This window comes from Petromyzon marinus, chromosome 41 (assembly GCF_048934315.1).
Source record: "Petromyzon marinus isolate PM22_M1 ecotype Great Lakes invasive population chromosome 41, UKy_Petmar_22M1.pri1.0, whole genome shotgun sequence".
Classification (NCBI taxonomy): domain Eukaryota; kingdom Metazoa; phylum Chordata; class Hyperoartia; order Petromyzontiformes; family Petromyzontidae; genus Petromyzon; species Petromyzon marinus.
The window spans coordinates 6,361,017-6,374,827 of NC_133707.1; the positions used below are offsets into that span (position 1 = coordinate 6,361,017).

Genomic DNA, 13,811 nt, shown 5'->3' on the forward strand with positions numbered 1-13,811 from the left:
CAGAACGTGGCCAATTCGTTACTAGTACAGCACACCGGTGTGTTGGAGGGCAAAGCCACAACATTACCTGGCGACAGCCAGATTTGTGGAGAAATCCTCCTGTTTCGTTCCGTAGAGGGATAGATGTGATGACGTCGCTTGTGAGCCCTTCACGTGGGGGGGGGGGGGGGGGGGGATTAATGAATGAATATTCATTACAATGGGTATCTATTGCCGGTTGGGTTGTTCATATGTGTGATCCACCAACCCTTGCCTCCACAGTGCTGGATTATGCGTGGGTTTTCTCTGTGTTCTCCAGATCTCCTCTTCACTCATTAATTGGCCGAAAACGCATCTTTGTAGGGGTCTGTAGACCCTGGGCAATTGTTGGCGCCGGCTCATCGCTCCGGCTGTCTTCCCACTTTTGTCCTTGCTTTCTCGTGCCTCCGAGTCAATCGATGCCGTGCGCGTTACAAGTTGATTGTTCGTTATTCTCATTTAAAGAATTCAGAATTCGGGCTGAGGCGGGCCTCATGAGCAAAACGAATCATGCTCCATGCAATAATTTCCACTGGCCCACTTCCATAAAAGTTTTGCTTTTGGATCGATCTAGTCGTAAGCGTAGGCAGGCCTGTGTATATGGCACATTTCAGCCATATAACTCTTCTGTATGTATGTTGAACTTCTTTCGCCACCGTACGTGGCCATTTGCATTTGCCTACCCAAGTTACCATCGCACACGCACGGGGGTCCACCGTGGTACTGCCGCACTTACACACAACTGCGGCCGTCTGGAACGCTCTTCCTTTTAATATTCGGAAGCCACTGGAGCTATGCACTTTTGAATCTAGATTGAAAGCTCATTTCTACGAAACTGATTTTTGTGTTTAGTTTGTTGCCCTTCCCCCCCCCCCCCCCCCGCACCTTAGATTAGCATGGTCGGCTATGTACGGTGCGAAAGAAGTTCAACACACATACACTAGAGGGAGATCCACTTGAGGTTGTTTTGGCCTACTCTTCCCTGCTGCAGAGACATCTTAAAGGATGTGAAAGTGCTGTACGCCACATTTATACCACCGGAGTGGACAGAGGCGGGGAGGGCATTTAAGAAACTTGCACCGATGTTTCGACTGCCAGGCCTGGAAGCTGAAGTGAATCGGCGACCCGTATGTATGCTGAACTTCTTTCGCACCGTACTTGGCCAACCGAGCTAATCGGTGGTGCGGGAATAGGAGGAACTTCCTTAAAACTTGCATCATTCGCTGAATCACAATCATCTGCAAACAATCCAAATGCAAGACCCTTGAGGAACAGTCTCACCACTCCATGAGGCTTTCTTAGGTAAATCATTGGCATTGTTATTATTATTCTTATGTTAATGAAATGTAGGCCAGTCCAACGTTTATTGTGCACCATCACACTAAAACGCCCTTGTTTCTCCCTCACCGTGAGTCATCAAATCTAACATGCATTAAATAATTCAATTGCATTGCGATTGTTATGAAATTAGATTTTTTTTTTCAATTTAAAACTCACTTAATTTTTGATCATGTATAGCCTTTCACGTGTGTACACAATACATTTAGAGTACGGGCATAACTTAACAGTCCTCAGTCCATCGCTAGATGAAGGCATCTGAATGCCACCGTCAGCCATGGGGGGTTTCGACCATACTTCACCACATTGGTCATTGTGGGTTGGTGAAGCAGAAATGGGAGAGAGCCAGGAACCGGCTCATTTATCGCTCGTCACAGATGCTGGCCGTGACCGGAATTCTAACTCGGAGGTCACCGGGTGCACAGTTGAGGCCACGAACCACGGCGCTGCTTACTCCCTCCTACACACCGTTTCTGCGGTGTGGTTGAAATACGGCCGAATGTAGACGCTACGTGAATTCACATTGTATCGAAAGGCGGTCGATCATGTGATGTTATCCTCGGTTTGCACAAAAGGGTCAATTTCACTGCTGAATAAAAAGGGTTTTTTGTCGTAATTGTTAACAAAAAACGCCTTATTTAGATGTAATGAGTCACTGTACCTACGATTTGATACGTATTTACAATTTGAGGTCTAGATTGTTTAGTTTGTTGTCCTTCTCCCCCACCTTTGGCTACGTACGGTGCGAAAGAAGTTCAACATACCCACGTAGATAAGATTCTTATTCCCGGCCTGTAGCACGTACAGAACGTATTATGGTGGTCGCGGGTCCGAGCGCGGCTCAGCCAACCAGTTTATGTGCACGGCAGCTCTTTTCATAAATGGCTTTTATTGTCCCCGTTTTTCTTATTTCGAGAAAACTATATATTTTTTTTATTATAAAATGAAATAAAAAAAAGCTCCACGTGCCTTACAACGAACCCGATTACATTCCGCCAACGATAAGCCAAAACTTTTGTGTTGTTTAACTGTAAGACCTTACGGTGAAATCACCGTCTCGATTTTTTTTATCCCCACCCTGCCGACGCCATAAATCACGCTGTGGATCCTGGGCGACCTGCACTAGCACGACGTGACAGCGGCCGTTTCGTCGGTTGTGTCCGGTCGTCTGCCGTGAACAGCTCGCGCTTTGGGACCCAAAGAACGGACTCAACGGAACCTTGAGAGACCGGCTCCTGGAGAACAACCTCAAGGGAGTCACCCTCAGAGTGGTTACAGTACTGGTGAGCTAAGAGAACAAATGCATGCGGTAGACTAAACGTAAACCATAAACGAATTTTTTTTTTTTTTACCAGGTTAGGCCGCACTGAGCTATGTAGCTCTATTTCCAGAAGTGACCTGGCCACATATGATAGCTCAACAAAGTGGCTTATCACGTGGAAATATACAGGCGTCAGAGTCGGGATCGAACCCACGACCTCCTTCATACCAGGCGAGGGAGATTACATCTCAGAATCCGGATCTTTAGTTATACTCGAGATGGAATCTGATAAGCTATGAAGTTTTTTTTTGCAGAGGTCCAGTAGGGGCTGTGTGTCAGCAAGTTACATCAACAAGAAATACAAGACAGGATGCAAGAGTAAGAGAGATAAGTTCATCAAGTTAATATAAAATAATAAAATAGATATATAGATATAGCATGCACGTACAAATTGCACTCGTGGCAATAACACTTCGTCAATTACCGTAACACTTCGTCAATAACACATAGCGGTGAAATCTCTCAAAATTGTCACCGATTATACATTTTTTTTATTTTATTACCGAAAGAACCAAAGAATAAGTCTACATTACAGACTGCCAGTACACTCACTGAGGTTAAGAACCAGGCTACAGTCTACATTATAGACTGCCAGTACACTCACCAACCTTAATAACCAGGCTACAGTCTACATTACAGACTGCCAGTACACTCATCAAACTTAATAACCAGGCTACAGTCTACATTAGTGTTTTATTATTTTTATTTCATTTTTTTATTCACTTTATTTTTATTTTGCTATCTACGTGACTTTGTCCAAAAGAACCAAAGAATGTGGCCCATAAAGTTTGTTTCTATGCCGGCATTAAAACATTTTAATAGTTGATTCTTTAAGTTATTTCAGTTAATATATTATCTCATTATTCATATATATTCATAATGCATCTAATACTGCACCCTGCACAGTATTTGTGCACGAATTAAACTGTCGTTCTCTCTATATCAGTGGTGGCCAACCCTGTAACAGACCAAGGGCCAAAAGTACCGAGAGCCAACAGAAAGACCAGAGTGCCGTTACCCCCTCTGACATCCGGCCCGCAGGACCCGCCGTTCGTGATGATGTCGGACAACGTCCTGGGTCAGCCCAAGCGCTTCGTGGGCTTCGCCGTCGACGTGCTGGAGGAGCTGTCGCGCCACCTGGGATTCACCTACGACCTCTACCAGGCGCCCGACAACAGCTACGGCCGCCCGGGGCCCGGCGGCTCCTGGAGCGGCCTGCTCGGGGAGATCCTGCACAAGGCACGCACGCACGCACAAAGATCCCACGGTTTGGCCTTCAACAGGCTGTTGGGGAAAGTGCTATTAGTGAGCACCTATGAAGCCCGGCACGGTACACGAGTGGGTGGGTGGCCAGCACCACGCCTGACTGCCTGTGTCTCCCCAGTGGCGATGTTTACACACCGCACCAGGTATTTATTTGAGGCTGAGTCGAGGTTCAGATAATCGTCACCGGTGTTAGCCATGAGCAGGAATCGAACTCGGGTCATAGCGCAGCGCGCTAACCGCTACGCTACGGCTCCCCACTCTGACACTTATGCACGCACACTTACACTCGCTTACTGACACCCAGTCACGTGCACAGCCACACGCGTACGCTTGCTTACCGGCTCATTCAGACGTGCAGAGTCTCACTCACACACACTCGTGCAATGACCTGTACAGCGCTTATAACCCTCGCTCGTGAACTGCAACTTTAATCTCGCTCAGTGCTCTCGATGCGGTGCGGAGAGGAAATGAATCAGGGGCAGCCACGCGCAATCATTTGGCAGTCATGAGCGCCGCGATTACAAAGCGAGGGCCTCTAGCATGGATCCTGGGAATCAAAATGATCACCACCGATAAACCGGATGCAACAAATCTGATGCACACACCACACACACACACCCCACACTCTCTGCTGGCAGTGCCTGTTAATGTTTAAGTGATAGAGAAGAGAAACAAAACCAAATTTCACTTTAACAAATCCCGTGTGAAAAACAACATGTCTGATGGTCATGTAATTCGTGATTGTGAGAATCTGCTCATTAGTCAGGCCCACACAACAGTTCTGTTAATACGCGGGGGTGTGTCCAAGCACAAACCGGAACACATGTTTTGGTGTGAATTAGGCGCTTAACTATAAACTAAGCTATCTTTTTTGTATTTTCTAGGTAAGGCCCGCTGAGCTATACAGCTCTTTTTAAGAAGCGACCTGGCCACAAATAATAGCTTAACGAAGTGGCTTATAACGTGAAAATTGATAGCAGGCAAACATTCTAAACGCGTGATGTTGATTCTAAATGTGGAGTGAAAAACCGTAGGACTAAGAGAAAAATCCACGCGACCACGGTAGGAGAGACACACAAACTCCAAATATACAGGCGTCGGAGTCGGGATGTAACCCACAACTTCCTGTGTGCCAGGCGAGGCAGTGAATTCACGTAACCCCATGAATATCCACGATTTGGAATCGCGATGCGAGCCGAAGATACATTTTGGATCTGGTCTTCTTCCGTCTCGTTGGAATTGTGTCTTTACGCAAACATTTAAAAAAAAACGTCTTCGTTGATCTGGAATATTGGCTCTGCAGACCAATATTTAACCACTAAAACCTAAATGCTCACAATAAACGTCGATAATGCAATACATAAGCAACTTCGGCAATTCCAATCACGGATTGCCGAGAAATGTAGAATGCGACGAAGACAACAACAATGCTTTTCTTATTTTATTGCATCTTGATTTATTTACCGATCACGTCCGCCGTCGGGTGGCCAGGTCAGGTGGGCAATGGGTCATTGAACCGCGACGAGCAATGAGCGGCGGCTCGCGATCGAACCGCATGTGCCGGCCCAAGCCAACTCGGCACGGTTGGCTACGTACGGTGCGAAAGAAGTTCAACACACATACATTCTTTCCTTCCGATTTTCACCGCGTCTTCCCCCCCCCCCCCCCCCCCCACCGGGCACGGGCGCGATAAGCCCGTCCCCTTTCCTGAGTGTCATCCCGAGCGTGCGCCGCTCTGTGCCCCGGCAGCGCGCGGACGTGGGCATCGGCGCCGTCACCATCACGCCGGAGCGCGAGAGCGTAGTGGACTTCACCAAGCGCTTCATGGACCGCGGCGTGGCCATCATGCTCCGCGAGCAACACCACCACCAGCGGCACGCCGACCTCTTCTCGTGCCTCGCCCCCTTCGCGCCCACCGTGTGGGCCGGCCTGGCCGCCTGCGTTCCCATCGTCGCCCTCGTCGTGCACAGGCTCAACTCGATCGGCGCGCGGCGGGGAGGCCCCGGGGGAACGGCCGTCGCCGGCGTGCCGGGCGCCGGCCCCGCGTGCCAGCGAGAGGGCGGCGGCGTCGGCGCCGGCGCCGTCGGCGGCGGCGGAATTCAGGGACGACCGGCCGGGAGCACCATGGCAGCGGACGCCAGAGGGAGGACGTGGCCTGGCTCGCTGTGGCTCGTGTACGGCTCGCTGATGCAGCAGGGTGAGCATTTCTACGGCGTAGGTTCTCGCGGCTGTTGCCCTGAAGTTCTTCGGTTTGTTTTTTTTTGTTTGGCCGTACCGCGTTTTATTCGGCACGGTGCGAAAAAAAATATCACCACTCACCCTGCTCACGCTTTCGCCGCGCTTGCGTTTCGACAAATTTAGAAGGGTGGTCACAGGTTGCCTCGTTGATGTGTTTAACCAACCTCGGGTAGATTCTGCTTTCTCTGTGCCCCCTTCTCCCCCTGTGGAGCTGCCCCCGGTTGCTCCACGCCTGATCACCCACGGGTTCCTTCTCTATCCCAGTTTAACCCTCCCCTGGGGGGCCTGTGTCTTTCCCTCCCACAATTACTTTCCCGTCATTGTGTGCCCCCCCCCCCCCCACTGCAATCCCCCCCCCTCCCTTACCCCCCGCCTCTCACCCCCTCCGCGCTGCGCCTAGGAGGGGAGCTGGTGCTGATGTCGGTGTCGGCGCGGGTCATGGTGGCCGTCTGGTGGTTCTTCACGCTCATCGTCGTCTCGTCCTACACGGCCAGCCTGGCCGCCTACCTCACCCTGTCGCGCCTCACCAGCCCCATCAGGTGCGCCACCCCAGCCGGGCGCTCCGGCCGGCCTACCCTCCGTCCAGCTTTGCCACCGCCAACTCTCTGTGATGCTGACTGACCCTGTGTGCACAGTCGTGTTTCCCGTTCTTCACCTGTTCACTGCAGGCAGACGGAGATCCCCTCGTGTTTCCGAGTGTTCACCTGCACCCCCCCCCCTCTCCGCGCCCCCCAGTTCGCTGCAGGAGCTCGCGAGGCAGACGGAGATGTCGTACGGCACGGTGCTGCACTCGAGCCTCTACGAGCAGCTGCGAGCGCGCGCCGCCAATCCCGTGGGGCCCGAGCACGGCACCTACGCCAAGCTGTGGGAGGCCGTGAGCCGCAACAACGGCTCCGACAACTGCGTGCACGACCTGGACGAGGCCGTCCACCGGGTAGCGACCGCACTTGCGGCGCGGGGTCACGCGCGCGGTCACGCGGGGTCACGTGGGGTCACGCTGTGTCATGCGGGGTCACACGCGGGGTTACGCTGGGGTCACACATGGGGTTACACAGGGTCACGTGGGGTCAGGCTGGGCCATGCGGGGTCACGCGGAGTCATATGCGGGGTTAAATAGGGTCACGCGGGGTTACACGGGGTCGCGCAGGGTCACGCGGGGTCACGCCGGGGCCATGCCGGGGTCACGCGGGGTTACACGGAGCAGCGCTGTCCACTCTGTAGCTGCCAATTGATGCCCGCACCCTGTGCCTCTTTGAGCTGTGTGCGTGTGTATCCTGTGGCTCTGCAGAACTGTCTGTAAGCTCGTATACTCTTCCTCTATATAACTGAGGAGTCCATTACAACATGGCCCTACGGACTTCATATATATGTCTTTATCATTATACATATATATGTATTTACCATTATACATATACGGTGGCTCTATGTAGCTCCCATATGTGCCATATACAATGTGGTTTAAGAGACGTCATATACTCTACATGTAGCATTACAGACACGCTAATACTGTGTATCTCTATAGATATAAGCAGTGGGCCTTGTATAGGATTCATGCAATAGTGGTTCTGTCGACATATATATACTTTGCCTCTATAGACCTAATTTATTTATTTGAAATGTGAATTAACACGTCACGTGCCATATACTTATTAGGTGTCGCAATCACTTATGAGCCTATGATCAACTTCATGACCCACTAAGCACTAGCTGATGTCATCGCTCTATAAACCGCATAAAGGGAGTGAAAGTTTATACTCCCCTTGATACTGGCTTTATAATTTTTGGGAATTAACATTTGACCCCGAGACTTGTAAAGTTGCCTTAATCTGACTCGAGCTTCGGCGATTCCACTGAATTCGAATAATTCTAAAGCCCCCTTTTCAATCTGTGAGTCTTAGGCAAGAATATGTTGAGCCCCTGAGAGACCTAGAGTGTCTTAGTCTGACTCCGTGAGCCTCAGCCGAACACATTTAGAACTTTAAAGGTGCCTTAGTCTGGCACTCAAGTGTACTGTTCCACAATTTGGTGCCTATATGTGTCTGTATAGAACACATATAGCACCACAAAGCGCACCTGGCCTGGCACAGGCGCTACGGTGACGTCACCGTCACTGGGTGGCGAATGGCACGTATTGGTGTTGGTTATAGCACATGCCCTGTTGAGTGACTATCCAGGTCCACACATGTGTGAGTGGATATACTATTAATCTGAAACGATAATGTAATATACCACGAGAATAATCACAATATCTGCTGAACAACAGCTGCAATGCACTCAGAGACATATTTCGATGGACTCTAGCCCTATAGACATCATACATATACCGTTTTATATGGCTTATAAGCCTCATATATTAAGTTGGCTCCATGTGTATCTACTATGCAACTGTCTTTACCCATGCTTACACCACATGTGCCGTCACGTACATTGCAACACACATTCGGTGCGTCCATGCATCCAAGTGCTGTTCATCCGGGTCTGTCCAAGTGAGCGAATCAGAAAAGATTTCCTCATCCGGCACACCGCATCCATTATACCTCTCATTCGTAGCTGTGGCTACTTTTAGTCACGTGGATACCCCAACCAACCAGCGCCGTGCAAATATATTCAGTAATGTATCACCTGGAACAACGTGTGACTATGTCACGCATTTTATTTTTCACTCTTGTTCACCCAGGTGAGCCTCACTGCGTCACATGACTTTTTCATGATCGTTGCTGTCAAGTTTCCGCAGTAGGAGGAAATGATTGCACTATATAATTGCAATTGAGAAAATTGGGATTATACAGAGCAAGTATTGACCCTGATGACGTCACACAATGGCCTACTCTTATGAATGACGTCACGGGATATTTCGTGTCCACTCTGAAGCAGACGGCGTGTTTTTTTTGCGGTTAAGGCAGCCGCAGTAGTCGCCAGGGTGGCCGCTGGATTGCAACCGTAAAGCAGCGAACGCGGTACACAGAGCCACGTGAAGTCCGCACCTCCGATTAGCACGGTTGGCTACGTACGGTGCGAAAGAAGTTCAACGTGCATGCATACTTCCTATTTACACTTTGATAAAATACAATTATTAGAAATAACAGCGATAACTAAGCACCGTTATGTTCGTCGTGTATATGTGGTTTATCTGCGTGTGTATATAATTTGTGTTAATATGTTTTGCTCTTAGTTTGCACATTCCCATCCTGTGAATGTCACCACTTAAACTGCCACCCCTGCTGACGGTTCTGGACCGTGGCGGTCCCTGTAACACATTCTCCTGCGGAGGGAGCTGGTAGGAACGTTGGGTTGCTCGGTCAATTCCCAGGGTCAACGGCGGCACCACGTGGTGTATTCCGCAAATATGCCCGACTGTGAGGGCGGGCACAAGTCGGCGTGAGTAGGTTAAACGTTGAGTTTTATAAGGGCACCACGGGGTGACCAGCCCCTCCCCACCCAGCCCCACCCCTCCCACCCCCCACTTAGCCCCACCCGCCCCACCCTCCCCACCCAGCCCCTCCCCACCCTCCCCACCCAGCCCCTCCCCACACTCCCCACCCAGCCCCTCCCCACCCAGCCCCTCCCCACACTCCCCACCCAGCCCCTCCCCACCCTCCCCACCCAGCCCCACCCAGCTGCTTAGCTCAATGGAGCCTTCCCGGCTGGAAAAAAATAATAATAAAAATGAAACAAAGTATTGAGGACGAATAATGAAAATTCACAAAGCATCTAAATACAGTGACACATCAAAAATAGAACGCGCGATACAGCAAGCGCCGGATAAAGTGGTCAAGGCAAACTTAGAGCCAAATGAAATGCAACAAAGTGAGAAGAGAGCAAACATTAAAACACACACACACGAGCTCAGCAGGTTGTGGCCGTGTCACGCCATGAACGTTATAACCACACCGTAGCAGCTCCTCACCGACCGGCGATCACACTGAATATAATGAGATTATTCATCTTCTTTGGTTCTTTCGGTAAAGTCACATAGAATGAGAATAAAATAATAAATTGATAAAATAAAATAACACAATAATCAATTTATTATTTTATTCTCATTCTACGTGACTTTACCGAAAGAACCAAAGAAGATGAATCATTGCAGTCACGAAAGCTTTAAATCGAAATGAGATTATTGTTCCAATGTAATACATTTTTGACGTACACAGGTACATGCTCTCGGGGTTTTTTTTGTCGTGTTTAATAATTAATAATTATTAACAATCGATTATAATCGATTATAATCGATTGTTTGGGATAGCGGACCAAAAGAAAACCGTGCCAACAGGACGGAATAATTGAGCAAGCAATACGATCGAGATGGTTTAAATGAGGCAAAGTAAAATGATCGATGCTTAAATTGAACCATGACTTTAAACCGTAACAATTTGGGGGTGGGTGGGGTGGGTGGGGAGGAAGGAAAGCAACGTTAATGGTAACGAACATTCAAAGAAATGCATTCAGAAAACACTTCTTGACGAATGGCTGCATACACATACGTGCATTGTAATGCCAAAACGTGTAAGCAGTGCTGGTCAATGAAAAATATTGCGTTGCGTATACATTACAGTGAATGCAGGGGGTCTGTCTATTGATGGCGGTGTGCATGTGCGCAACTCATTTCATCTAATTTGTATGGAAGCCACGTGGGTGCCCTAATACTTTTACATCACATCACACGCAAGCCCGCATAATGAACCTATTGTAAATCCAAGTGCAGCATTAAAGCTCGCCCTTTAACGCTTGGTTGATATGTGCTCGCTGTCTCTTTAGCTATTCCATGCGAAAATGGCCAGCTCTGATTCTTGCGTTACAGCAGTAAAAAAAATATATATACATGACCCTTGTCAATCCACTGCTGGATGAAGGACATCTACTCGCATGGCCTATGTCATGAGGTTCGTCTGACCATACTTCACCATGCTGGTCCTGATCAAAGTGATGCGGGCCAGGACCTGTTCAGATATCGCTCGCCAAACCATGTTAGCCCATGGCCTGGAATCGAACTGGGTTCAGAGCACATTGCATCCACCCCTCCGTCACCTTCCGCCCGTTATACGTGAACACCGTACACCGAACACGTACAGTGAGGGGAAATATACCTGATCCCCTGCTGATTTTGTACATTTGCCCACTGACAAAGAAATGATCAGTCTATAATTTTAATGGTAGGTTTATTTGAACAGTGAGAGACAGAATAACAACAAAAATGCAGAAAAAACGCATGTCAAAAATGTTATAAGTTGATTTGCATTTTAATGAGGGAAATAAGTAGTTGACCCCTCTGCAAAACATGACTTAGTACTTGGTGGCAAAACCCTTGTTGGCAATCACAGAGGTCAGACGTTTCTTGTAGTTGGCCACCAGGTTTGCACACATTTCAGGAGGGATTTTGTCCCACTCCTCTTTGCAGATCTTCTCCAAGTCATTAAGGTTTCGAGGCTGACGTTTGGCAACTCGAACCTTCAGCTCCCTCCACAGATTTTCTATGGGATTAAGGTCTGGAGACTGACTAGGCCACTCCAGGACCTTAATGTGCTTCTTCTTGAGCCACTCCTTTGTTGCCTTGGCTGTGTGTTTTGGGTCATTGTCATGCTGGAATACCCATCCACGACCCATTTCAATGCCCTGGCTGAGGGAAGGAGGTTCTCACCCAAGATTTGACGGTACATGGCCCCGTCCATCGTCCCTTTCATGCGGTGAAGTTGTCCTGTCCCCTTAGCAGAAAAACACCCCCAAAGCATAATGTTTCCACCTCCATTTTTGACGGTGGGGATGGTGTTCTTGGGGTCATAGGCAGCATTACTCCTCCTCCAAACACGGCGAGTTGAGTTGATGCCAAAGAGCTCCATTTTGGTCTCATCTGATCAGAACACTTTCACCCAGTTGTCCTCTGAATCATTCAGATGTTCATTGGCAAACTTCAGACGGGTATGTATATGTGCTTTCTTGAGCAGGGGGACCTTGCGGGCGCAGCAGGATTTCAGTCCTTCACGGCGTAGTGTGTTACCAATTGTTTTCTTGGTGACTATGGTCCCAGCTGCCTTGAGATCATTGACAAGATCCTCCCGTGTAGTTCTGGGCTGATTCCTCACCGTTCTCATGATCATTGCAACTCCACGAGGTGAGATCTTGCATGGAGCCCCAGGCCGAGTGAGATTGACAGTTCTTTTGTGTTTCTTCCATTTGCGAATAATCGCACCAACTGTTGTCACCTTCTCACCAGGCTGCTTGGCAGTGGTCTTGTAGCCCATTCCAGCCTTGTGTAGCTCTGCAATCTTGTCCCTGACATCCTTGGAGAACCCTTTGGTCTTGGCCATGGTGGAGAGTTTGGAATCTGATTGATTGATTGATTGCTTCTGTGGACAGGTGTCTTTTATACAGGTAACAAGCTGAGATTAGATGCCTTTTGGCGTCCTCTGGTCGAGCACCAATTGGGTCGAGGCTCAAAAGAAAGCCATCCCTTGGTGTGGACCAATCAGTCTCAAGGACAAGGCATATATTATCATAGTATTTTTTTGTTTGCATTTTGACTGCAGGTATTGTGGTCAATGCAGACATGAATCCTTGTAAAAAGGTTTCAGTTTTGTTACCAGATAAAAGGGGAAAAACCCTATTATCATACATACATATAAATGACTACAAAAAAGACGTTTGATTGGGATTGATCACTTTTGCTTTGATTGAAGTGCGATGGGCAATATTCGGTGCATCTGACAACAAGCGCGTCTATGGTGATGTGAGTCAGCACCACGCCGCTTGGTGTAACCCCAGTGTTGATGTTTATACACCACACCAGGTCACCATTTTAGACCGAATCGACCTAGGCGAGGCCCAGGCCGGGTTCAGTTATTCGTCACCGTGGCCGCTAATTGGGCTCGGGTCACCGGGTTGCTAGCGCAGTGCGCTAACGAGGCATTAGGTATGGCTCTGTTCAAACACTGCTTGCGCTTACCACCATTGCGGCTGTTAAAGGTTAACAAAGTGCGCTGCTTGCAGAGCGTCACTGCTCTCCCTGGACATTTGACCTCTCTCTCCTCAACTTGCCTAACCTGGGTTGGATTCCAGCCTCCCTCACGCAGTTTGAGGGGTCTTCCCGGGGTCACCTCACAACTTAATTTAGTGCCCAGAGTGCTACCGGGTGGCTGGCGATGGGATTGAAGACGGAAATAGGTTGGAGTCTCGTCAGGGAGTGACTAATATTCTCGAGATGATAATAATAATCACTGTTTGTGTATCGCCTCACACACAAAAACAAATATCCCAAAGCGCTTTGCAAAATAAAGAGCCTGGGTGGATTCCTGCCTATTCTAGATTTGAAGCTTTCGTGACTGCAAGGATTCATACTTTTTGTTTTTTTCGGTGAAGTCACGTAGGTAAAATAAAATAAAAAATAAAATAAAAAAACGACGTTTCGGAGGCAACACAAGCTTGACACAGATATTCTGCTGTGACTGTTCCACCTGAAGACGGAAGCTTGTGTTGCCTCCGAAACGTCGTGATTTTTATTTGATTTTACCTACGTAACTTTACCGAAAAAAAAAGTAGGATTCCTGCCTGTCTGGGTGCCACGCTCGCAAGTGCGCGGTGGCGATGCGACTACGTGTTTCTGCGCGGTGATGTTGTCGAATTGTGATTCGTGGGA

The 13,811-nt window shown here is 48.8% G+C and overlaps 1 protein-coding gene across 3 annotated transcripts in view; it reads left to right on the top strand.

The window, feature by feature from the left end:
• The window catches only part of LOC116951086 (glutamate receptor ionotropic, delta-1-like), a 292,747-nt gene that overhangs the window by 254,560 nt on the left and 24,376 nt on the right, over positions 1 to 13,811 (top strand). For all 3 annotated transcript variants that reach the window (XM_076073276.1, XM_032969471.2, XM_076073277.1), the window contains 5 exons: positions 2,538 to 2,639; positions 3,719 to 3,916; positions 5,693 to 6,140; positions 6,582 to 6,720; positions 6,917 to 7,115. In XM_076073276.1, coding sequence (XP_075929391.1) covers positions 2,538 to 2,639; positions 3,719 to 3,916; positions 5,693 to 6,140; positions 6,582 to 6,720; positions 6,917 to 7,115 — 1,086 coding nt within the window. The remainder of the gene's footprint in view (positions 1 to 2,537; positions 2,640 to 3,718; positions 3,917 to 5,692; positions 6,141 to 6,581; positions 6,721 to 6,916; positions 7,116 to 13,811) is intronic.